At 38.0% G+C, this 26728-nt stretch overlaps 2 protein-coding genes across 3 annotated transcripts; one reads left to right on the forward strand and one right to left on the reverse strand.

Moving 5' to 3' along the window:
- Nucleotides 1–3497: 3497 nt before the first annotated feature.
- LOC103712947 (zinc protease PQQL-like) lies at nt 3498–22963 on the forward strand. Of its 2 annotated transcripts, none has more exons than XM_008799662.3 (21): nt 3498–3943; nt 5999–6245; nt 6337–6462; nt 7171–7308; nt 7459–7596; nt 7791–8048; nt 8161–8298; nt 9444–9513; nt 10079–10292; nt 11102–11207; nt 13795–14028; nt 15731–15895; nt 15983–16132; nt 16212–16303; nt 16738–16819; nt 16902–16985; nt 17088–17204; nt 17323–17433; nt 17522–17602; nt 20789–20983; nt 22512–22963. In XM_008799662.3, the coding sequence occupies exons 1-21, from the start codon at nt 3732–3734 to the stop codon at nt 22587–22589; spliced, it is 3036 nt and encodes a 1011-aa protein (XP_008797884.1). In that variant the 5' UTR covers nt 3498–3731; the 3' UTR covers nt 22590–22963. The 2 variants fall into 2 exon arrangements, with proteins under 2 accessions (XP_008797884.1, XP_008797886.2); XM_008799664.3 differs by having other exon boundaries at nt 6004–6245.
- Nucleotides 22964–23497: 534 nt separating this feature from the next.
- Nucleotides 23498–24512, reverse strand: LOC103712969 (T-complex protein 1 subunit delta-like). The gene is made up of 2 exons (XM_008799692.2): nt 23985–24512; nt 23498–23593 (listed from the first exon to the last, which is right to left on the reverse strand). The coding sequence occupies exons 1-2, from the start codon at nt 24510–24512 to the stop codon at nt 23498–23500; spliced, it is 624 nt and encodes a 207-aa protein (XP_008797914.2).
- Between the last annotated feature and the right edge of the window lie 2216 nt (nt 24513–26728).

A 26728-nucleotide genomic window follows, 5' to 3' on the forward strand; every position in this document is an offset into this window, starting at 1 on the left:
CAATCCGGCACAGCCCTGATACGCCTCCAAAAATCTACAGCAGGCAGTGGGGAACTTCTTCCTCTTGTTCCCTAACTTCTTGCCCAACTGTGACATGCATTTACAATACATTTAGTCTTGTATCAAGGGCTATAATCTACGTGCCAATTATAACATAGGAAACTTTAATTGATTCAACTCCTCTGTTCCTTAAATCTTTTCTTTTCTTTCTTCTTTTTCTTTTTAATTAATTAACTCACCATTTATGTGTATTAGGGACTCCTTTGCATGAGTACAAGGTCCCTTTTTGCTTGATCTAGGCTTAATACTCTATTATAGCATGAAATCCCTTATTTTCCACCCGAATGAACAGTAACCCGGACCGACAGCCGGTTACTTCATCCCGGGTTTGATCCACTTTTCAGACTTCAAATTTGATGAAATTTTTACCTAACATTCTACACTCATAGAGGATTCCAGAATAGTAATATGCATCACTATCGGAGGCCGTTTGACCCCCGAAATAATTCGCCGAAGTTGAGACTTCGACACAGTTTTTCCGTAATACCGGAAAAATTTGTCGAAATCCGATTCTTCCTCTTTTAACCACCTCTACAACCCTTATCCGACCCCTCTAGACTATATCCACCCTTTGTATGGCCTAATGTCACCAAAAGACTAGATAGGGACGGATATTTACCTTTTTCTTTTTGGAAATCGAGGTCCTTGCGTAGAGGGGAAGGAGATCTACGTTTTTCCCTTCAGCTAGAAGTGCGACCGGGATCTCCTTCCTCTTTCTTTCTTCCTTTCCTTTCCTCTTCCTTTCTTCCTTTCCTTCTTCTTCTTCTCTTTTTCTTTCTCTCTGTGTCGTCTGAGAACCCCCTCCCTCTTTCTCTCGGTTTCACCAGCTCAAACCCTCCAATTAAATCACATCAAAACACTATTCACCCTTTGTTTAATATTATTAAATTCCCATTTTGCCCCTAACACTTCAACATATCTACCGTTATGCCATTAACTTTTGATTCCTTCCAATTTTACCCTTACCACTTCAATGCATCTACAACTATGCCATTATCTTTTGATTCCTTCCAATTTTACCCCTTATATCAATTTTAAAGGACTATTCTATCCCTTTTTATATATAAAAAAAAAATTTGGGGTTATTACAATGAGAGACGATCTCTTTCTGTTCTCTGATAACTATATTGACTTAGGCCCCATTTGGGGTAGCTTTTGGTGGGCCAAAAAGCACTTTTAGATGAAATAAAGATGTTTGGTAAAAATTTTGAAAAGCTGTTTTAGCTTTCTCATAATGCTAAAATAGCTTTTGAGAAGAAGCTCCATTTTGGAGCTTTTCCAAAAAGCACTTTTAGGCCCTATCAGAAGTTGTTTTTTACCAAAATGTCCGTGATAAAATATAACAATTACATAAAATATCTCTTTATAATTCTGAAAATCTACAGGAGGGTAAAAAATTAATTTATACTAATAATTATTATATTTTATATCTTTATTATTGTATTATATTATAAATATAATATTATATTATATTGTAGCATAATACATTGATATGTTATGTTAAATAATTTAATATTATGTTATATTATAAGAAATTAATTTATTCTAATAATTATAATATTTTATACCTTTGTTATTGTATTATACTATAAATATAATATATATAATATTATATCATAATACATTGATATGTTATATTAAATAATTTAATATTATATTAAATTATTATGCTATATTATATAATATTATATTGCTATATTATAATAATATTATATTGCATTATAATAATATTATACTATATTATATATTTATATATTAATATATATTATATTTTATTATGCTCTGTTGTATATTTTGGTCATTTTGTCATACCAAAAGTACTTTCTCAGTTTGTTTACCAAACACATGTTAAAATGCCACAATACTTTATAAATATAATTACCAAATAGTGAACAACTTTTTATAGAAGTTCTACTTCGGAAAGTTCTACTTTCAAAAGCTCTACTTTCAAAAGTTTTACTGCTAATAGCTCCCCCAAACGGAGTCTTAGGCATCTGAGGGTCTCCTGCCGAATACGCTCTAGTCAAAAAACTTCTTTGCTTTGTAATGTTTAAGGTCGGAGCACATCTATCCGACGAGAATCTTAGTTGTAGTGACCGAACGCTGCTTAGCTTTTTCAATCTTGACCAAAGTAGTCGACCACCGAGCTCTCCAGCATCGTTATGCCATTCGCCGTGGTGCCTGAGACCAGCATATGACATTAACTTCTCTACGGGATTTGTCCCATAAAACTGTCTACCAGGCACTTTCTTTTGGTCAGTTTACTATTTTTCCAAAGTGGAAGCATGCATCATATGATTATACTGGAAAGAGCCATAGACATGCTTCGCTTTCATTTGCATGTTACCATGCCAGCGCAAAGGGAGCGCATGAGAAATTTGGAAATGAGTGGATTATTTAATTTTTGAAAAGGATTATTAACTCAACTTCTTAATTGGAAGCCCTTCATTAATAGCTGCACCTATCCGATCTTTCTCTTTTTTTTGACCTCATGAAAGTAAATTAAAAACATGAATCGCAACACTCCATGTCAAAAGCACGTGTAAAGGTCTCACAAAAAGGTCTCGCCCGAGTTTAATCTCCTCCCAACTACAACCCGCCGTCCGGTTCGCCACGGGAAACCATGCATGTCATTTTGTGTGCCGGATCATTTCTCTAGACCCAGCATAAGCAAATACAATGGGATAATTCATCAAGAAACGTTCAATGTCCATGCGAACGCCACATGCCCTGTATTGCACTCAAACAACCACATAAAACACTATTTTTATACAAATACCTCTCTAATACAACGATTCTTCTAATACCGCTAATAAAAACTATATTTATTTTAATTAAAAATAAAATAAAATTTTAAAATTATTTTTTTGTTTTTTATCGGAATTATTTTATAATTTTTTTTGCACATCTATAAGTATAGTTTAGTCATTTTAATTTGAAATCGTTAATTTTTTAACGGCGTTACAGGTACATATGCAAAAACAAAAAAAGAGACCTAATAGTAAAATAAGTATTTTATAATGGTATACATGCAAATATTATTTTTGAAAAAATATTTATACAAAATTTGATATTTATGAAAAAAATCTAAAATAAATTCATTTTGATGAGGTAGGACGAAATTATTTGGTGGATTTGGCAAACCTGATCCATCTAATAATCTATCCGCAATCCCCCATTCCATCTCCATAGTCCGCATATAAATTTCTATGCACTCGCGTTTGCTTGAAGCCGACAAGTTAAAAAAGACTACAAGCGGCCCATGGTTCCGAACCCGGGGGGAGGGAAAGAGCTATGACATATATAGCTTTCACCGCCCCCAATCCGCTCATTGGTTCCCTTCACGTCAGTGGGGCCCTCACGTCAGAAAGGGTGGGCGAAAACCAACAAGGCTCAGAGATCCGCAAAACATCCCACAGTCCGGAGTTTGGACCCGGCTGGACCCCGAGCCAAGATCGAGGGACGGATAAGAAAGCGGAGACCCCCAACCCACGATCCCAGTACTAAAACGAAGACCGAAGAGGCGAGGCAGCAGCAAATCCCACGTAGTTCTGTCCAAAGATCCTCCACCGGCCCACCCCCAGGTCCTCCCTCCCCTCTTCGCCCCCTTCCCAAAATCTCGGTGTCTCTCTTTCCCCTTTTTCTTGCTTCGATTTATAGGGGCCGAGTCTATGGATTTGCTCCCGACGGAGGCGCCGTCGATCGGGGGGCGGAGGCAGCGATTCCGCTCGCTGAAGCTGGCGAGCGTCGCCATGGACGAGCCCCTCGCGGAGGAGCCCGTTGGCGTCGCCTATGGCGTCCTTGATAACGGTCTCACCTACTACGTCCGCTCCAACCCCAAGCCCCGGATGCGCGCCGCCCTCGCCCTCGCCGCGAAGGTCGGGTGAGTTGATTCCATCCTACATCTTTCCTCCTGCCCTTCTCCCTTTCTTTGACTCTTTTCTGCTTGCTTATAAGTTTTTAGTGTTTGGACTTTGATTAATGTTTTTAGTTGCCTTTTTTTCCCCCTCTCCTGGGGCAATGAATACATCGAGTGGGTCTGGTAGGGTTTCTTGGGGAATATGTTTACTTTTTATGTTTTTGTTGAATGTGGGAGGAATTTAGGATTTATATTCTCTTTCTAGTGTCATTCGGTGGTTATGCTAGTGATTTTCTGATTCTTGATAACTGGGTCTCAAGAAATCGACCATCGAGGGAAGATTTTGGATTCCTGTTCTTGGAATTCGACAGTCGTACACGAAGTTCTTAACTTAGAGTAGGATATTACCGTTTTGGATTGGCTCTACATATATTTGCTGTTGATATCGAGAGATGGGTTCTGGATGAGTAGTGATCCTGCGATATTGATGCTTTTCTTTTTAAATCTTCGGCTTGTTTAAACATTAGAATATAAATGCATTTTACACCATATAGATTTCCATAAGCCTTAGTCTGACACGAGCCTACTTAGATTGATATGGCTTTTTAATGAAGTAGAGAACATACAGCAATACATAAACGGACATTTGCTCAGCTTGGGAAGGAATGCCTCCTTCACACTTTTCATAATCCACATAATTATTTCAGTTTCAAAGAATTTGTGATGTCATTGGATCTTAGATGTAAATGCTTCATTCATAGCCTTGGTTTCAAACTAAGGTCTAACCCAATCATGGATAAAAATGGTTCTAAGCCATTATATATGAAACTGTATGCTAAACATTTACCATCAGGCTTTGTTGGGCTTTAAACGATATAATTTGATAAAAGAATACAAATTGGCAGTCCACCAGTTTTCCTTGGATGGTAATTACATGCATATACCGGACATTCAGTAAATTGCCGTGCCCCAGAAAGGTTGGCTGACTCGAGCAGGTATTCCAACAAGTTCAGTTGTTGCTGCCGTAATTCAGGGCTCTTTAGACTGTGAGTTTTATTTTTTATATTTTAGCAAGAGATAGAACAACCTCTGTTTCTGGTTGGACTTCAACAAGTGAGTGCTATTCTGGTTCTTGGCTCTGGTCCGACATGACTGGACCTTCTCTTGCTCCCCGGATAGTTTGCTGGCCCTCCAGAAGAATCAAGTGAAATGTTTAACCTATCACATCTTGTCTCCTCTCCTATACTCTTTCTTGAACATAGCTTTTAACCTTAAAAAATGTATTCATAGTTTATTGAACTAAATTACAAAGTATAAATATTAAAAGTTATCATTAAGTAGAAAGGATCCTAAGCTCGAGGGTTACATTAATCTAGCACATCAGAAATTTTGAACTTTCCGGCAACTTGTTTCGACTTTCTGTTTGGAATTGAAGATCTTTGTTCCCCTGTGTTTTATTTGTTTTAGTCTCCCACTTTAATAGGTCTAGAGAAGCTGATTTACTGATCTGGACTAAAGTGAGAACTAAAGCTAAGCTTATAACCTTGCAGATCCTAATCCATTTGTTCTTGACATACATACATACACACACACACACACATACACTCACACATTCTGTTTCAAAAAAAAAAAAAAACACATACGTACGTATGTACGTTTGTATTTATGTATGTACGTACTTACGTATGTATTTATGTACGCGTACTTCTATGTATATGTATTCTGTTAAAAAAAAAGAACTGTTTAAATAGACTTTAAATGGACTTTAAGTGGGAGTGTTTTCTAGGACTGTGGTGGAAGATTGTGTTTTTGAGGATGGAGTGATGTACAGTGGTTTTGAAACAACTACTTGTTCATCAGGATCATAATACTATCATTCTCTGGTGGCTTGATCTTATTTTTGTTTTTTCATATCTTGCCTTTCTACTACTCTGTCTAATGTAGTATTTTTTTTGGAATTTACTTGAAAAGTGGATAGAAGAGCTGATCACTTCATATTGGAAGTTGTTTATCTTTTTAAGACTTAATTTTCTTCTTGCTGGGTATGTGAAAACATTATTTTATTGGACTTTATGGCAGCTCAGTTTTGGAAGAGGAGGAGGAACGTGGGGTTGCTCACATTGTTGAACACCTTGCTTTTAGTGCAACAAAGAAATATACAAACCATGATATCATTAAATTCCTAGAAAGCATTGGGGCTGAGTTTGGTGCCTGCCAAAATGCACTGACTTCTTCTGATGAGACTATATATGAATTGCTTGTTCCTGTGGACAAGCCTGACCTCTTATCGCAGGCTATATCAGTTTTGGCAGAATTCAGCTCCGAGGTTGGAGCAGCCTCTTTGTTATGATCTGTTTAATACACTGTTTCAACATTTAATTGTTTTACATAATATTTAGATCCTAAACATGATGTAGGTTCGGGTTTCAGCTGAGGATTTAGAAAAAGAACGTGGTGCTGTCCTGGAAGAGTACAGAGGGGGGCGTAATGCTGCAGGTCGCATGCAGGATGCACACTGGGTTCTAATGTTTGAAGGTTCAAAGGTACTTTTTTTTGGTATATATATATATATATATATATATATATATATATATATATATATATATATATATATAATGGATTACGCTCCTCTTGAGAGGAGAGGGTATCTATTCTTTTTAGGTCTAAGCTCAATAACCAGGCACTTAAATCGAAGATCCGTACGCTCGATCATAATCTATGCCATTAAAAGTATCTAGAAATCAAAATTTGCATATTTTGGTGCTCTCTAACCTATGCATCAAGTAGACAAAAAAAACTAGACACTTTTCATTGCTCTAGTATGCTAAATTACATGATAAAGTATTGAAATTAAGTATCCACCTTATTGATCATGATTTATACATTTAAAATATGTGTAGATTGAAAATCAATAAATTTTAATGTTTAGATGATAGCAAAATATGATCTTGTATCATTTTAACTGTTCATGTTTGTGTCTACTTGATGCATAGGTTAACTAGTGCATGTGACTTCTGATATTTAGGCATTTTGATCAATAATGTGGATTTTTGTTTTGGGTGCCAGATTAATGATTTTGACCTGAGAGGAGTAGATACCCTGTTCTTTTGAGAGTAGTCCACCTCTCTCTCTCTCTCTCTATAGTTAATTTTGACATTATTGTCATTACTGAAGTTATCTTAGATTTTGGGTTCATGTTTAAATAAGTAGCATCATGTTGTACTATTATATGACCAGTTACTTTATTTCAGTATGCAGAACGTCTACCAATTGGGCTGGAAAAGGTAATTCGAACAGTTACTCCCGAAACTGTCAGGCGATTTTACCGAAAGTGGTATCATTTACAAAATATGGCTGTTGTTGCTGTGGGCGATTTTTCTGATACACAGGTTTGGATTTTTTTTCTAAATTCTGACTCTTTTAATATATATGTATATATATATATATATATTTAAATCTACTTTCTGAACCAACAGTCCATGTAAAACAATTGATTCTGTTCAAAGAATCTTGTTCATGTAATATAATTATTTTTGCAGAGTGTAGTTGAATTAATAAGGTCTCATTTTGGGCAAAAAGTTTCTCTCTCTGGCCTTCCTCCAGTTATACCAGATTTCCCTGTTCCATCCCATGAAGAACCCCGCTTCTCCTGCTTTGTTGAATCCGAGGCTGCTGGGGTGAGCACTTTGTTGTACATTACATTGTTTAATGCACGTGAGCTTTCAAAGTTTGGACACTTGCGCATATATAAATAAGAAGATGCATTTGCACTCACAGCCATATATATGTCCACATGTGCAAGTAATATATTAAAGTAAAATCATGTATAAATGTTATTTATGCTTTGTTCTCTTTGGGTGGCTAAAAACAGTCTGCAGTAATGATCAGCTGCAAGATTCCTGTGGATGAGATGAGAACTGTGAAAGATTACAGGGATTCACTAGCAGAAGCAATGTTCCATTGTGCTTTGAACCAGAGGTTTTTTAAGATATCCCGCAGAAAAGATCCACCATACTTTGCTTGCTCTTCAGCTGCGGATGCTCTTGTTCGTCCTGTCAAGGCTTATATTATGACCTCAAGTTGCAGAGAAAAAGGAACCATTGAGGCCCTTGAGTCAATGCTAATGGAGGTATTTCAAGCTTTGACATCTTGAAAAATATTTACACTTTTTATTGATAATCCAGTTGCGATCTGGAGATGAGTTTTTTCTTAATCAGTTTTCTGGCTAAATGGCTTTTCAGGTTGCTAGGGTTCGGCTACATGGTTTTTCGGAGCGTGAAATATCCATTGTACGTGCTTTGATGATGTCCGAAATTGAATCTGCATATTTAGAGCGGGATCAAATGCAGTCAACTAGTCTGCGAGATGAGTATTTGCAGGTAATCCAGATCATTTTCTCCATATTATTCACCTTTCTTTTCAGTTTTCACTGCCTTGAACTGTACACCTGTACTTTCCATATTTAATTGCATTATCTTGGAAAAGGTTGCTTTTTATGTTACTCATGTCTTTTGAAGCGCATTTTGAAGAAGTTTTTCCACTCCAAAATCATCTTGCTAATAAACTTGTCCTATATCTTGTCAAAGATTATCATTTTTGTTGTTTAAGATATTGAACAACATTCATGTGCATCTTGAGCATCTTTTACTATTCATTTTCCATGGAAGTTCTATAGATAAGAGCTATTCTTTGTTGTTGTTGTTTTCTTTTCTTTGCTGATGGCCGTTAAACTTTGTGGAGACATGTAATGATTTTGCCAGGTTTGATGGGAATATAAACTAATGATATTTTTACCCTAGAGTTCTCCTAGTGTTCTTTTGTTGAGTTCTGGCTATTTAATTATTTCTTTATCTGTTTCACCAGTGCAAATGAAATTGTAAATCAAGATAGGTTTAAATCTTAGAAGGACAGAGTTCGATCTATATAGGGCTGTACATGGATCACATTTAACTAAGTTTTAACCAATTTTGACTGACTGAGTTGCATTTGTATCCAAATCTTAATCCCTCAGATGCCAAATAATGCATGATCCTGATTCTACAAATTATTTGCTCTGACATGTATACCTCAAGTTATAGTTCTCATTACTTTCTTCTGGACTTAACTGAGCTGAAATCCTCTGATTTTGACGAACCCAACCAGCAAATAGCTTGAACTAGGCTAGAATCCTTGATTCTATTGATGGATTCTTTGGTTACTTGAGGAGTATTCTGGCCGTGAATCAAACTTGATTCTTGTATGGATTCTGTTACTCTTTTTTAAAGCAGTTTTTTTTCGAAGCAGCAATGCAATGTTCCATGTGTGAGGCGTCGATTGTTCTATTGCCAGTAGTGTCATACAGCACTGCAACACATTGAATAGAACCTGACTATGGGTTTGAAAGATTTCATCTTCCATTTGATATAATTTACATTCATTTTGTATTAAGCATAACCTTGTATTTTTGGTTGCCAATTGTGGGCTGTTGAGTTTCTTATGCTGTCAGGAAGCATCTGTCTTTACTTTATTTGTGTGAAAATTGCAGCATTTTTTTCGCAAGGAACCTGTTGTAGGGATTGAGTATGAAGCACAGCTCCAGAAAACTCTCCTTCCTCGTAAGTTATTATGTGCATTTTAACTGAAACTATGCAGTATTATGTCTGTGAAACTTGCAAATGCTCTGGGGCCTTGGTCACCTGCCTCGCTGTTGTGATAGGCTTTGGTTTGAAATGTGATCACATTGATGCAAGGATGAGCTTTACCTACACTGTATATAGGCTAGTTCATCTTATACAAACCAATAATGGTGACTCGTTGGGTACCCAATTTATTATGTGGCATAGTACTATCATTCTAAATCATGCGATAAGGAACAGGCAATTAAATCCTTGTATGGAAGCTGATGACCACAAGATTTAGGATAATGATATATTTGCTACTGTTATTTTGTAAATGAAAAACATCCCAGTTTTTGCTGCATGAAAATGTGTTTTCCTTTCCTGTCAATGCTTAAGCTTAAAGCATCATCAACCTGACTCCATTCTGTGGATTTGATGCCATTACAATTCCATCCGTATCTTGGCGATATGTTCTGACAATTAATTTATGCATGTCAAAACAGCTATCCTTTTCTTGACCTTTTTTTGTTATTATCGCTAACTTTATATCAATATATAACAGATATTTCTCCAGCAGAGGTATCAAAGTTTGCTGTGAACTTCTGTACAACATGCAGCTGTGTAATAAAGATTGTTGAACCTCGAGCTTGTGCTACTATAGAAGACCTGAAAGCTTCTGTATTGAAAGTCAATGCCCTTGAGGAAGAAAATAAAATTTCTCCTTGGGATGATGAGCATGTCCCTGAAGAAATTGTCATTGACAAACCAAATCCAGGGTCAGCTTTGCTTGTTGCTCTTTAATTTTCATGCGTAATTCTTTGAAGTTTCAAATTGCTTCCGTGCGTCATCTGAACATGTTATTAATTATGCTTGAATGTCCTTTCTTAGAGGCATGCCACAACTCAACCCATTCATTCTGATAACAAGTTTGTCCTGACTGAGGAACAAATCTATGGAGCGTGGTTTAAAAATTTGGTCCAGAGCTGTTGGTTTTAGCTTTGGTTTCTAGTGTTTTGGCTTTATGCTATTTTTAATGAGTGGTGAAGTTGTATTAAATTTCAGAAGTTGAGTATAGTCAATTTGATTCTGTCTTGCTTATGAGACAGGATGAATAAGATTGTTTTGGTTTCTTGTTGTTGCTGCCTCTGCTATAAATATAACTTTGAACGTATGATCTTGGTATAATACAGGTTAACTAACATTCCACTGAGAATCATCTGGCCATCATACCTTCTACTCTTATCTGTCACCATACTGACGCTTGGATCCAATTTTGCATGTTCTTAACAATCGTGTTCTTGTTGGGTTCGATGTTTTCTAACATTCAAGTTTTACCTCTTGGCTTGGATGTCTAATGTTATATCTATATGATGACATGCTAGCCAAGGCTTACATGGAAATTTGCAAGACATCAACTTTCTCTTTTCTACATTTTATTTCGTTCCACATTTGATTTTTTGACATTTTTTCTGTGGTCTTTACCATCTGCTTCTCTCTGACCATCTCTTTTAAGTCGAATTCTACAACAGTACTGTTAATTAAACTCCCATAACATTATCTACACATTCAAAATTGTTTATTGCAGGAGCATTGTACAACACTCAGATTTTCCAAGCATTGGTGTCACTGAGTTACTCCTATCAAATGGCATGCGGATCTGCTATAAGTGCACCGATTTTCTTGATGATCAGGTAGTGCTTGTTAGGCCAATTTGTATGGGAACATATCTCTTTGTACTTTTCCTGCTTCTTTACCCAATTAGAATCACTTTTGGATCATAAACTAGGAAGTGCAGGAGTTCATGCCACACGATGCACGCTGTGAAACTAGTGATGACCATGATTTGTATGGCATGCAGATGGGAACTTGATAATGAACTTTTCTATCTCAATCTTTGTTTATTTTGAAACTTCGATATCAGAAGTTGATGATCAGCAACCCCATTCCCACCTACCCAAGGAATGTGGAACCGTCCTGAACCGCTTGGTTTGTGGCACGCCGAGCTGCGGCGGTAGCAGACTGGGATGGTTCCGATATTCAAATTGGTAAACCGGCAGGTGGGGGGAGAGGGAGAAGGAAAGAGAGGAAACGAGAGAGAGAGAGAGAGAGAGAGAGAGAGAGAGAGAGAGAGGGCTGTCGGCGGCCTCCGGAGGGCCAGAGCAGGGGCTCCACCCTCCAACCCTATTTCGTTCGAGACAGGGGTCCGTCGAGGTCACTTTTTTTAATTAAAAAATTTTAAGTGATGTTAGCAAAAGATTTGCCGACTACATTTAAAATTTGGGCCCCTCGACAGTGCCGACTTTACTTAAAATTTTTAAAATAAAAAAGGGGCCTCAATGGACCCCTGTTTCGAATGAAATAGGGGTATGGAGGCAGAGCCCTTGCTCCGGCCCTCTACGGCTCTCTATCGCTCTCCAAAGGCCTTTGGAGGCCCTCCCTTTCCCTTTCTTCCCCTTCTCTCTCTTTTCCTCTCTTCCGTTCTCGCTCTCCCACTCCCTCGCTCTTTCTACTATGTTGGTACGGGCCCGACATAGAATAGCACGGGGCCGTACTGAACCTTGCCGCTGGCTTACCGATATAGGTTCCAATTCCGGCACAGCAGACCTTGCTCATACCCTTTTCCTTCAAAGCTCCCAGCCTTGCTTGTGCACCTGGGATGTCTTAATGATTAGTAATGGGATTAATATAACATTTATTCTAGAAGAAAATCAGCAAATCATAGAGAATTGAAATTGAAATTGAAAAAAAATAAAAGACCAACTAAATATATAATTGCAAGAAATATTTTGGAGACTATAAAGCACCAGTTAATTCATAAGGAATGTCTACATGGAGCATTGAGACAATGCTTTTTATAATTCTGATTCTTACTGAAAAAGCAATTCTGCTTTGGACGCCAAAGAAAATGTGAAAAGATCTGTCTTGAATGCATCAGGATCATCCAATCCCTACAAACGTTTTTTGTAAAATGAAATTTGTAACTTCTGACAAATACATTACTTGGTAATCAACACACTGTGGGCATTTAGATGAGTTGCTTTCATGAGTTAGCTTGGTGGTGACTATTTTTTGCCTTTCGGTAGTATGTTCTCTTTCTCTCCCTCTCGATGGAAGGACATTCTAACTCTTGTTTTTGTGCTCCATTTCTCGCATGTAATTATTTTTGTTACCTGGATATCTTATTGAAATAACTCAGGATATGCAAACACATTCTTTAATGGATTTTAAAGTAGGCTCTTTGGAGTGGCTATGTTGTTATCACATCGGAGAATTTGGTTTCAGTATATTTCAGCAAAATCCAGGAGAAATTCATGACTGCTGGAGATTAGAAAGCTACATAACCATAATTTTCTAAAAGTATTGAAGGCATCTCAATGACTAGGCATTATTTGTCAAAATTAGAAGAATGGCGCAATTCCTGAGAATCCAAAAAAAATAATTATTTAGAAAAGTCACCAAAAATCCTGAAAGCTTGCTATTTTTGTAAATTTGAGATAAACTTGGGACAAATGCATTTATCAAATAATTCAAAGACATGGATAATTTTATTCTTGGACATGTGCTCATTGCCACATGCCTGTGCATTTATAAAAAAATTGTAAGACAGAAAATGCTTTTGATTTTTATGTTCTAATTATTACATGTTCTGCATTTTGATTAAGAACCACGTTATCTGAAACTTTGAATATTTACTGCTTTGTTTGAAGTTTTAAAAGTCTGGCCAACATATTTCACATTTCAATGAGACTGTTAGATTGGGCTACCTAAACAGGATTCACCCAGTTATTCATTTCTATTATTTGGTCTGAAACTCAATAGACTCCAAAATTACCTTTGATTGATCTGAAACTCATTGGCTCCAAAACCAAATTTGTTTCACTGCAAGTGTTTAAAACCAGTTTATATCACCTGAAACCTTCCACTTGACTGGCAGCCTGGGATTTAATAGTAATGGCTGAAACGAGTTGCTCCCTAGGCTTAACAAAAGTTGACAGAAGTTTAAATTTTTATTACTCGTCTTAACTATTCTCGAGCTTGTAGTTAGACATGTTAACTTTTGGTTTCAAAGTTTTTATTAAAACATAAAAATTGTTCTGCCCCTTAAGATTGTTTGATATTTATTTTCAGTTGGCAGTCAATCTTCCAGGATTTTTTTTGTCATTACAAAAATATGATCGTATTAAACTTATAATGATATTTATTTCAATGGTTGTATCGTCTATGTGTTGTGTTATCTTACCAATGATTATGTTTCCTTGGTATCAACAATTTTAACAGGTCATTTTTACTGGATTTGCATATGGTGGTTTGTCTGAATTGTCAGAAGATGAATATATTTCTTGCTCGATGGGTTCAACCATTTCAGGGGAAATTGGTGTATATGGCTATAAACCATCTGTGCTCATGGATATGCTTGCTGGTAAGAGAGCTGAAGTCGGTACAAAAGTTGGGGCATACATGAGAACCTTTTCTGGTGATTGCTCCCCTACTGATCTGGAAACTGCCTTGCAGGTCTGTATTTGTGAGCCATTCTCTTATGTACATGATCTTGCACACAACACTGGGCACTTCTACACAATCATACCATACTTCTTGAGCTAGAACTCCTAAGCTCCAATCCTCAGTAGTCAACTGAGTGGGCTGTAAACTTGGACAACTTGTGCATTTGAAAAGTTTTGTTAGCATATTCTTGTGGATTGATTTCTGCATTACAATGATTACCCTGATAGTGTCCAAAGAAGTTCTGTTTTCTTTGTCATGCAATTTGTGCTTTCTATTTGATTTTTTTTGACCATCTCATTATAACCTTAGGGCTCGTTTGGTTCGCGGAAAAAGAAGGGTGAAAAGTGTGGTCAACGGGAAAGTAATGAGATGCCTCTTGTTTGGTTGGAGTTATCAAAAGAGAGAGATGGAAAAGTTGTATTTCCATGGGAATATGATTCTCACATTTCATGAAAAAATCTTTTCCATGAGAAACATGGGAAAGTTACTTTCCCATGAGGTGGGAATCACTCTATCTTTATTTTTTCCCAAAAAGGCCATTCAGCATTAAAGAGGCATTAAAGACCTAATTTTTATTAAGGATATAATAGAAATTACACAACTTTTTTAGGAAAGTGGATGGTCAACCAAACATGAGCACTCTAGAAATTTATCACTTTCTCATGTTTAACCAAACATGCCAAAAGTACATTCCCGGACATTCTCTTCCTAGGAATCTTCTTTCCAGAAATCATATTCTTAGGAGGGAAAATGCTTCCCGCGAACCAAACGAGCCCTTAGTTTACATATGCATAAGGGAATCCTAGAGGGCTGTTGCTGGTTGAAATATATAGTAGTAATTGATCATTTGCCAAAAGGGTTGCATAAGAAGATATGGTTTCTCTGGTTATGGTTGTTAGAACTTACCATATACCAAATATATAATTGGTTTGCTTGTTAAAGCAAGCTACATGTAGTGAAAAAAAGGCCATTAGTCACGATCAGGCCAACAAGTTATCTAATTGTGGATTATGTAATAATAACTAGAAAGAACTAACAGAATATTGTTGGCTCCAAGATTTCCATAAATCATTTTGGAAGAAAGATAGGGTACTGTTTGGAAGTTCTTTATGCGCGCAGTCATCTGTATGAACATTGGCAGGAGCGATACCAGGCCTTGCAGATTGTGAATTATATGCATAGCACCTGTAATTATCAGTACATTCTAACAGTTTTTTTAGGTAATATGGGTAACAAAACTGGATAGTTGTATAAATTGTTGATGTATTGGGATTGATACCTTTTTCATAGTTTGGAAGGCGTATATTGGCTTGGCAATTTAATGCTCACTTGAGCGCCCTTTCCTAATAGGTGTCTAGGTTCCATGAGGAACATTATGTTTTTATGTGGTGTTTAAATATTTTAATAATTTTTATGTATCTACATGATTTTGATAGGTGGACCGCTCAACTAGAATTGAAGTTGCTTTCTCTTGTCTATTGATAATGCTGTTTGTTGGATACTGTTTTTTTTTTTTCAAAGTTGTACATGTGACTGATAAAGGTGATATAGTTAGGCTTTGTGGACCTTTGGATCCGTGATGTGATTTTGCTGTTCCCCTCCTCCATCATATAAAGCTGTAGTCATTGTGATTTTCATAAACTTCTGTATAAACATAAAATTGCAACTCTCCTATGAAAATGCTGATTATAATCAGTATGAGTTCATGCAGCTTGTCTACCTACTATTTACTACAAATGTTGAACCAAGAGATGAAGAAGTAAAAATTGTAATGCAAATGGCAGAAGAAGCAATTCGAGCTCAAGAAAGGGACCCATACACTGTATTTGCAAATCGTGTACGTGAAGTCAATTATGGGAACTCCTATTTCTTTCGGGTATGCTTGATTTCATGCTACTTGTTGAACTAGTTTGTCGTCCATCTTAAGTATATTTAGTATTTTCAGCTTCTTTTCCTGATGCAGCCAATTCGAATTAGTGACCTGAGAAAGGTGGATCCTATACGAGCATGCAAATATTTCAATGATTGTTTCAAGGATCCGTCTACTTTTACGGTTGTAATAGTTGGGAATTTTGATCCATCTGTATCACTTCCTTTAATTCTGCAGTACTTGGTAAGTCTTGTTTGACTTGAGCCCTTTTTTTTTCTGAATGCCCTTACTATCACTGATCTGGTTTTTTCTGCCCTATCAGGGTGGAATACCAAGGCCTGCTGAATTAGTTTTACAATTCAACCGTGATGACCTAAAAGGCTTGCCATTCAAGTTTCCAGCAACCATTGTCAGGTTGACGATCTGTTATTTTTGTGCTCCATTATCCTGTTTATGAAGTCTTTTGGTGGTTGTACTAGAAAACTGGATTCAAAACTGTCTTCACTGGGGATATTTTGGGTCTGGGTTGTGAGAGTTTAGGGTTTTTAGGGGAGAGCTACTTCTGTTGTGTAGCCAAAAATTGTTTATTTGCTTCATCTAACAGAAACAAAAAAAAAGAAAAGAAAAGGAGAAAAACATAATTACATTTGAAGCAAATCATGGAATCTTTTTCATGTTTTTTGTCTTCTTTCACTCGTGTATGTTCATTTGCATATTCCGTTTGTTGTGCACATATGTGGGAATGCAGACATAAGGACGTGGTTGCTTTTTCTCTCTTTTGATGTACCTCTCCTTCTTCATGCATGAGTTAAAAAGTTGTTCTTATGCAAGGGTCCTTGTGTGTGCAGAGAAGTTGTTCGCAGCCCTATGGTGGAAGCTCAATGCTCTGTCCAGCTAGCCTTTCCTGTGGTGCTGAAGAATATGTCAATGGTAAGATGCATACTTATCAAATAAATTATGCATACATTCATCAATTTGATGTTTTATCTTTCCTGTTCTGGACACCTGCAAGATGGAAGAGATTCATTATGTTGGATTTCTGAGTAAACTTCTGGAGACAAAAATTATGCAAGTTCTTCGGTTTAAACATGGGCAGGTGTTTCCTCCTGCATTTCACTCTCTTTCTGTTGAGCACATAATAAACTTGTATTTTTATTATTATTTATACCTAACCTTTTCGACTGCATGAATACTTCAGATCTACTCCGTGAATGTTTCTGTCTTTTTGGGTGGCAATAAACCTTCAAGATCTGGAGATGTTCGTGGTGATACAAGTGTAAATTTTTCATGTGATCCAGATATCGCTTCCAAGCTTGTAGGTCCTTTATTTATATTTTGAGCCTGTTTGTTTGTAGCAAATTTCTTTCCTGGAAATATTGTTGCACAAAATTTCCATGTGCGCTTCATAATAATCTACTGAAAGCTTTCTTCAGGTTGACATTGCCTTGGAGGAGATAATGTATCTCCAAAATCATGGCCCATCTGATGAGGATGTCTCAACTATTCTTGAAATCGAACAGCGAGCCCATGAAAATGGATTGCAAGTCAGTTTTATAAATTTCTTATTCCAATAAGTGGTTTGGATCATCATAATGGGAACATTGTGGCAATTAATTTTTGGAGGTCTTGCAGGAAAACTATTATTGGTTAGATCGAATTTTACGCAGCTACCAGTCAAGAGCTTATTTTGGAGATGTCAGTGCCTCATTTGAGGTATACCATGAGTTCTTCATTGATCAAATTTGCATTTAATTGCAAAGGCTGTAGGTTCCATTAAGTGTTCACATTGATTTAGGACGCACTGTCAATGATGCCTTTATCTAATTAGGAATCTGGAACAACTGTTTTTACTTCAGATTTCTTTTGACAGGCTGAACAGAGAATTTCTCCGATATTCCAGAAGTCTTACACATATATTACTCATTTACTGTTGAAAAATCATGGAGATCTTAGATATTTAGAGTCGGTATTCATTTTGTGGATTACTGTGATATAGTTTAAATAGCTTAGTATATGTGCAATTCTACCAATTAATGTTATCTAATTTAAGCTTGTGTTAATAGAACACATTCTTTTAATGGGTTTTTGAGTCTGCCATCTGTTTCTGTGTTATTCTTGTTTTAATTCATCTGTTTAGTGAAAGCTTCAGAAATGTTGAATTTCTGTGGTCATCTTCTTTTGAGAACTTGAATTTCTCTGTAATTATATTGTTATGGCTTCAGTTTTATAGTATTAAGTTCTAATTTCAAATTTAATGTTTATTTCATAGTTTTAGCCTTTCAGGTCCATAGTGTTTCTTTCATTTGTCAGGCAAGCTATCTCAACTACTAATTGACTGCACCAAGAAGATCCTCCAAAAAGACTAATTTGAAGTTTGAATTTTATAGAATTTAGAAATACAAAAACTACAACTTTTATTTGACCCACCATGTGGTGCTAAACTACAAGTTTTCTAGACGTCAAACAACAAAGACCATGCATTTTTCAGTAGATAAATTTAGATGACTAATAGAAACTTGGTGCATTTTCTTGTCATTTTTTTTGAGTTTGATGCATAATGAATGACATTATGATGTGGGCAGCACTACTTTTTCCATAGCCATCTGCAATCCTGAAGATTGGTGCAGAAAATGCTCAAATTTTTTAAGTAATTATTTCTATATGATCCTCTTTCCATCTCCCTTTCATTCATATAAAATTTCCATTCTCCAGCTTAATGCTCTTTTCTCCCTTTAACAGACAATTAGATCCAGCATATCCAATGCACGTGCAAATTAGTTGTACATGGATAGCTGTGTTTTTTTAAGGTAAGATAGGTGACAGCCTCTCTAATTGTAGAGATTGATTATCAAATCTTGCATATGAAAATTCTAATTGGAGAAGGAAAGTTTAATACTGTACAATTCTAGAACTTGAGGAAGGGATCATGGAAAGATATCAAGATAATAAAAGTATATATTTTTTCTCAGGGCGGTGGTCTGGGAGCGTAGTGTGAATGAGAAAGGGAGAATAGTATTGTATTTTTTTCTTAAGTTGGGACACATGCAAATCATCTCGGTGTTTTTTAAGATATAGACGGCTTGAGCCTTCGAGGCTGACTCCTTGAAGGTGGCCTCAAAACCTTTCCTATTATATGTTAGTAGATTTGCTCCCGTTATTGCTATGCCGCTGTTGCTTCTCGTCAAAATTTTGGTGCTATAATTTGTATGATACCTCCACAAATTGTACCACCCATCCACCACTGCATGAGATAAAAAAGTGTTTGTAGACGGGTGATGAAGTTGATAGTTGGGAGATGTTTAATAAACCGGGAAGAATGGAGGGGAGGCAGGATAAAATAATGATGATGGTAGTTGACCCAATAATTTGTGGTGGCAGTGGATGCAGCAATAGTGAAGATAGCAGCATTTTTATGGGGAAATATTTTGGTTTATGGGTCTGAATAATTGTTGTTCAGAGGGTTGGGTGGCAAAGGGAATGGGAGTACTAAAAAATGTTTAGCTGCCTAGTCATATGTAATTTCATGTGGAGCCATTATCAGCACATCACGTTGATCACTGTGCAAAATTGTCTCGAGTATTATTTTTATTTTTCTTTGACCATGGTATGTCGTACTACCCTGTACCACCCGGTATAGAGTGTATCGTACCAGGAGAAACCGGTACGAAACTCAACTTCAAGTCGATACAAGCCTCATACCACCTCGTACCGAGGCGTACTGACCTGTACTAAAACGTATCGTGGTGTATCGAGGTGCGTACTAGGCTATACCAAAGTGTACCGACTTGTATCGAGGCGTAACGAGATAAAAATTGAGAAAAATAGTTACATAGCTATTTTGGTGTTGGGTGTGTACCTGTGTTGTATCGTACTGAACTAATAAGGTACCTATACGGTACTCGTACTGAGATTGCAGACTTTGCCTTTGAAAAGTGATATATTGGAACAAAGATTGGTTCTTAGACAAATAAGAGGAAAACTTCTTGAACTGAAAAATGATTGCTTGTAAGGAAGAGTAGGTCCATTCATATTTGTAAGGTAGCGAAGGTCGTACAGTCACGAGTGCCCAGCACTAAAACTAGGACTACTGTCAAATGAAATGACATCTTACAATCCCCTAAATTTGCCTACTCTTCTTTCGCTTGCATTTTCTGCTAGAGCTGGCTTGTACTCAACATGTTTGACGGAGCAAGGAGAAACTCTTAGGTTCAAAACACTCTTTAACAATCTGTAAGACACCAAGGCCGAGCAAGCTGTTTGAAAGTTATTCCTCCACTCTTCCACAAGAATGTTCTCATATGATCAAGTATGCACTCACTTTTTGATTGGGAAACCGGTAGCTCTGTCATAATGCTGTTCACAATATATGCAAGACTCCAAGATCTGGCATTTTGTTGGGACATCCAATTGAGTGATATTTGGATCAATCTGCTTTTCCTGGTATCTGTTGCAATTTTTGGCCTTTGTGATATTAGCTTTGCTTGCCACAAGTCTCGGACTTGAGAGCACCTGAATGATGTGTCTAACATGATGCATGCCTCCTGTCAAGCCCATCAAACCCTGACGTTTCTAATTTCCTAGCAAACAAGCACTGGTCATTTCAGTGCGTTCATAGAATTATCTATGCAATGCGGGAATAATACTTTATCTCCTGTGACCTGTCTATCAAAATCTCACTTGCATTGATGCACTAATGTTGACGACACTACTGCAGTGTTGATTATTAGCTAGGTATCTGCAATCAAAATCTGTGCTAACAATCCCATGTTTATTTTTTTTTTTTCACTTTTTAGACTTCATTTGATGAAAGTGGGGTTTGTGCATGCATGTTTGTGTGTGTATTTTTGGAGTTTTACAACATTCATTTTCTGCTGAGAGTTTTTCTTTTCTGTTTGACAGATTCAAGATGAAGGACGGACTAAAGTTAGGAAAGCTTTGACACCATCCACTATTCAATTGGCATTACAAAGAATATTGCCCTTTCCATGCAAAATGCAGTATACCGCAGTCATTCTTATGCCCCAGCTATCTCGCTTAAAGTTGTTGAAGTCCTTACTTCAATTCAGATCCAATGGGTTTAGTAGAGATGCAAAGGTTGGATACTAATTGTTTTGTGGACAGATTTTCTCTTGTTCTTTTTTTTGATAACATGGTCTTTCATTGTAAGTATCATCGAAGTTGCCCTTCTGTTATTCTAACACTATCACTTCTAGCTCATAAAGGCCCTGTTTGGGGGAGTTGTTGGCAGTAAAGCTTTTGGAAGTAGAACTTTTATAAAAAACTGTTTATTGTTTGGTAACTACATTTCTAAAGTACTGTGGCACTTTAACATGTATTTGGTAAATAAACTGAAAAAGTACTTTTGTATGACAAAATTACTATAAAGGATATTGCATAGTATTATACAACAAAGCATAATAAAATATAACATATATTAATATATAAATATATGATATAATATAATATCACTGTAATGTAATATAATATTATTATAATATAGTAATATAATATTGTATACTATAGCATAATAATTTAACATAATATTAAATTATTTAACATCACATATTGATGTATTATGATATAATGTAATATAATATTATATTTATAGTATAATACAATAATCAATGTATAAAATATTATAATTATTAGCGTACATTAATTTTTCATAATATAACATAATATTAAATTATTTAACATCATATATTAATGTATTATGATATAATATAATATAATATTATATTTATAGTATAATACAATAATAAATGTATAAAATATTATAATTATTAGCATAAATTAATTTTTCATAATGTAACATAATATTAAATTATTTAACATAATATATTAATGTATTATGATATAATGTAATATAATATTATATTTATAGTATAATACAATTATAAAGGTATAAAATAATAATAGGAAATAAGAATACCTTTTCTTGCACAGAAGGGAGTCTGATTCACGGCTAGAATTTTTTCTTAGGGCTCCAGCAGATTTTTAGGTTTATAAAGGGACAATATGTAATTGTTATATTTTATTGTGTATTTTGGTTAAAAAAATAGTTTTCTAACAAAGCTCAAAACAGCTTTTTCGGAAAGCTCCAAAATAGAACTTCTTCCATAAAGTTGTTTTTAGCTTTCTGGAAAAGCTAAAACAGCTTTCTGAAATTTTTACCAAACACTTTTTTTATCCAAAAGTGCTTTTGGAGGGCTAGAAAGTAATTTTTGGCCTTTCAAAAGCTTCCACAAACGGGGCCGAAGATATTAGTACTTATAGCACAACTGGTTCCTCAACCATGAATCTCACAATAGGTAGGTGCTCATATCTGGTCTTGTTTTTGAAGATATTCTGATAATACAAATAAAAAAAAATGAGGGCTGCTTTCTCATCTCAAAGTGAACTACTAGTGATAGAAAGAAAGAATCTTAAAGAAATTTTGTCATTGTTTCGAAAAACTTGAAGCATTACACCGCATAATTTGAGCTTAAATTTTAACATCTTAGCTATCATGGCTTCAATTTTGATGGGATCTTGTCACTGCTGGAATTATTTGGACCTTTTCATGTCTTGGAATCTTCTTTTACAGAAAGCAAGGACGCATCTGATCTGGCTTTTTTCACAGATTTTGGCCGGTGCAGCAGGTGCAGTGGTTTTAGCAGTCAGTTTGTGGAGATACTCGCGAAGTACCCTGAACTCATAGGAGATTCTGCTTTACAGAAATCCAATAAGGAGGATTTTTGAAATGAATTGTATCTCACCGAAGATTGGAAACTGGAAGACCACTGACTCGACCATTTTCCCTGGTGTCCTGTTTGGGTCAGCGATCTGATCCTATCAAGGGAATGAGGAATGGTCTCTGATTCATATGCTGGTCTCCCATTCACATTTGTTCGAAGGTTTTGTGTCTGTATGATTTGTTGTAGATGCACAAGTCATACTGTGCAATGTGTTTTTTATAGGGCTGGTATAGGTGCCAGGTGACAAGTCCAAGGAGTTAACCTCTGATATACATCATTTTATAGACTTTAACCTCTGATTAATGAAAGAAATTTATGAAAAAGAGATTTGGCTGCCTGAACATGTTGTTTTCCTATAAACCATGAATTCTACCTGCAGATATCAGGTGTGGTGGTTTGCTCCATTATCTTAATAATTTTGTTAGATGGAAAGTACTCTTGAACCAAAGCATGCATGGAACCCCCAAGGCTTGTTTATGATAGCATGCCCTTGTTCCATGATTACTAACTTAAATGCGATCGATCTGCACATTTTAAGGTGAATACGTGAAATTTCTGTATTATTGCTCTTCCTTATTTTTCATTTTTGCAAGAAATGCTAATGGTTGTGATGAGTATACTCCATGTATTTCCTCTCAGATAATTGGTGCTTGTTTGGTGGGAATGGGAGCGCGAAGAAGACATTGCGCCTGAGGGGGTGACCCAGGGGGATTGGGCCCGTGAGGCCGTGACCCTCACGATGACCCTGTCCGGTTCTGTCTCTTCTTCTCTGGGCTCCCCTTTTATAGAGTTCTGCCGGATCCGGCAGGATTTGTCCCCACGGGGGCCCTTAATGTATTTCTTGTGCATTAATTGGGAGTAAGATGAGCAACTACAGGTTCCCTGCCATTGGAGATGTTAAGGGGCTAGCATTATTTGAAGCCTCAGGAAGGGAATGGGAGAGACGCAAAGCTGTAGGTCCTACAACCTAAATAATTTCAATACATGGTAAATGAACTTTTTAAATAGTATCGTGAATCCACATAAGAAAGCAACAATTTGTTCAGCCCATGCCTAGGAAGGGTCGTAGAACATGCATCTGAACATCCCACAAACGTTGCATTGAATGGAAGTTATAGTTTGGACGTTGAATTTTAGATTTAATGCTTTTCTTGAGTCTCTGCATCCTTACGGCAATGGTGGTGACTGATGCCCATGTGGAAGATGAGTGTCATCTGCCTGAGATCATATATATTAACTATGTTTTGTGCAACTTTGGCCTATGAGTCCATAACTCGTACGCTGAAAGGTTAGATTTCTATTTAACCCACATAGTTAGACTCGTGGTAACCATCGAAAGAAGCTGGCATTCTTCTCACCAATCGGGCCTCCGGCAGCATGGTTGACCTTCTCATCAAAGATGAGCCCTTTGACAAGCTCGGTGTCACCGTAGGTGACATCACGGTGGTCAATGAGATCGGGCTGGGCGGGGTTGATGATGGATAGGACAGCGTCGACGACGAGGAGGGCGAGGAGGGAGAAGTATAGGGAGGTGACGGCGAACATGACGAGGGAGTCACGATCGGAGAGATCGATGGGGAGGGCCATGCCATGGAGGACATTGACGGCGCAGACGGAGAGGCGGTGGAGACAATGGTAGCGTGTACGTCGACGGGGAGGAGGAAGAGGGAGCGGCGGCGGAGGAACCCGGCGAGAACGATGATAGTGGTGGTGCCGTCGTCGGCGTTGGTATCCTGCGAGCGAGAGACATCGACGAGCATCTTGGCGGCAGGCTGGAGGACCTCCATCTTGTTGAGGATGGTGGCGCCGTTGCTGCTAGTGATGACCTTGCAGGAGGCGGAGGCGATCATCTTATCTATACCCTCGGGGCCGAGCCTGGTCCGCATGGTGTTCGCCACTGTGTGGGTGGCGACGATTTTGGCCTAACAGTTGTCGTCGTGCCGCTTGTTGTCGACGTAGCCCTCCATCTTCAAGGAGGTGCGGATGCAGTGACGACGGCCGCCATGGGAGAGCATGAGGAGGAAGGAGATCACGATGAGCGGGCGAGAGAAACCACAGAAGAAAAGGAGAGCAATATATGTTGCTTTCTAGTTGGACTGGACCACCGCTGAGCTGGAGGACCTGGTTCAACTAATAATTTCTTTTCTCTGGAGTCCGGCGATGGCTACTTGGCCCAAGAGAGAGAGAGACCGTTTGGGAAAAGTCGATGGAAGGCGCTTCTCTCCTTCCCGGCCGCCGGATAAAGTTGTGCGATATACAAATGCTTAATTAATACCTCGTATTCGAGCACACATCGTGACACTGCTTTAGGCTGGACCTGCACATCCTTCACCATTAGAGTCACAGGTTGGCTACGTTGGCCAGCAAAAAAATATGGCTCTAAATTTAGGTCTTGCCTCTTGACTTATTACCAAATGCGCCCCCTGGCAAATGGGGTTATGAGATTACAGAGTTTCAATTATAATTGCACCTGCCCCACCCAAAACGCATGCATGCTGGACTCTTGATTCCATTTTTATGATAATTCTGACCTCGAGAGGGCATCTTAACGATTCATTAGACGGCTCATGTAAGCCAAAACATGAAACGTTCTTTTAGTTGGGGGTACTCTAGATAAGCCTTGGCTAGCTCAATATCAGAGGCGGAGGTTCGAGACACTCTATGGTCTTTGGAGGAGGACAGAGCTCCGAGTCTGGACTGGTTTTCCCCAGTTTTTTTCAGGAGATACTGACAGATCATTGGGCAGGAGGTGACGTCAGCCATCCAGCAGCTCTTTTTGTCTTGGATGATGCTTGAAGAATGGCAAAGGACTTTCATCACCCTGGTTTCGAAGAGACAAGATCTAACAGAGCCTAGACATTTTCGGCCGCTCAGTTTGTGCACCACCCTGTACAAGATAGTGGCGAAAATTCTGGTCCAGAGGATGAGAAGGATCCTTCTCAGACTAATATGCCCAAGCAGGGGGCTTTTGTGGGCGGTCGATTTAACTTCGACAATGTGCTAGTTACTCAGGAGTTCATGTTTGACCTTCAAAGGGCTCCGAGGGGCCGGAGTATGATGGGAGTTAAGTTTGGCATGGAGAGAGCCTACGACAGGATGAGGTAGAATTTCGTAATTCACTCCCTAGTCACCTTTGGTTTTCACCCACAGTGGATTAGGTAGATTCAGCCATCCAGTCCCCCCGTCCTTTGCCATCTTGGTCAATGGATCCTCCTCAGTTTTTTCGGTCTTCGGTTGGGCTGAGGCAGGAATGCCCCCTGTCGCTGCTTTTGTTTATCATCTGCACTGACTACTTGTCTCATACGCTTCGCCGTGCTACAACGCTCCAGAAAGTGGAGGCCTACAGATTGACGCCGGAGTTGACTCAAGTCTCGCACCTACTTTTTGTCGATGATTGCCTACTGTTAATCCAAGCGACTAGACGGTCGTCTTAGGGTATTCGAAGGATTTTGAGAGAGTATTGTGCGGTTTTTGGCTAGCAGGTCAACCTGGTGAAGTTAGCTATCTGTTTCAGCCTGACCCACCCAGAGGTGAAGATGGCGATCACTAGTATTCTAGAGATTGGGGAGCAGGAGGGCATTCTGAGTTGTCTAGGGGTTCCGATCACTGGCAGACGGTTCTGCAGAGCGGAGTGCATTCACATGGAGCAGGGTATTAGATGTAGAATAGAGAGCTGGCACGCGGGCGCTCTGTCTACGATAGGCCGAGTCATTCTAGTATGGTCAGTACTGAGCTCAATCCCTATCTATCTGAAGTCCCATACGATGGTGCTAAGTGCTGCACTGAGGTGCATGGAGAGGTAGTTCAGGAGTTTCCTTTGGGGGTGACATGGAGCAGGAGTGGGGTTCACCTATTGGTCTGGGAGACGGTCTGCCGGCCAACTAGCAATGGAAGGTTGGGCATCCACTCTTTGACCGAGCGACGGGAGATCCTTGTGACCAGGTTAGTTGCTAGATTCCTTCTGGAGCCGGGATGTCTCTGGGGCACCTTGATGAGGGCCAAGTACGGGGATCCAACCGCGCCGGTTGTCTTTCGCACGAGCTACCGCAGTTCCTTTATCTGAAGGGAGATCTGTGCCCGTGCCTCGATGGTCTTACCGAAG

Source organism: Phoenix dactylifera, chromosome 4 (genome assembly GCF_009389715.1).
Source record: "Phoenix dactylifera cultivar Barhee BC4 chromosome 4, palm_55x_up_171113_PBpolish2nd_filt_p, whole genome shotgun sequence".
NCBI lineage: Eukaryota > Viridiplantae > Streptophyta > Magnoliopsida > Arecales > Arecaceae > Phoenix > Phoenix dactylifera.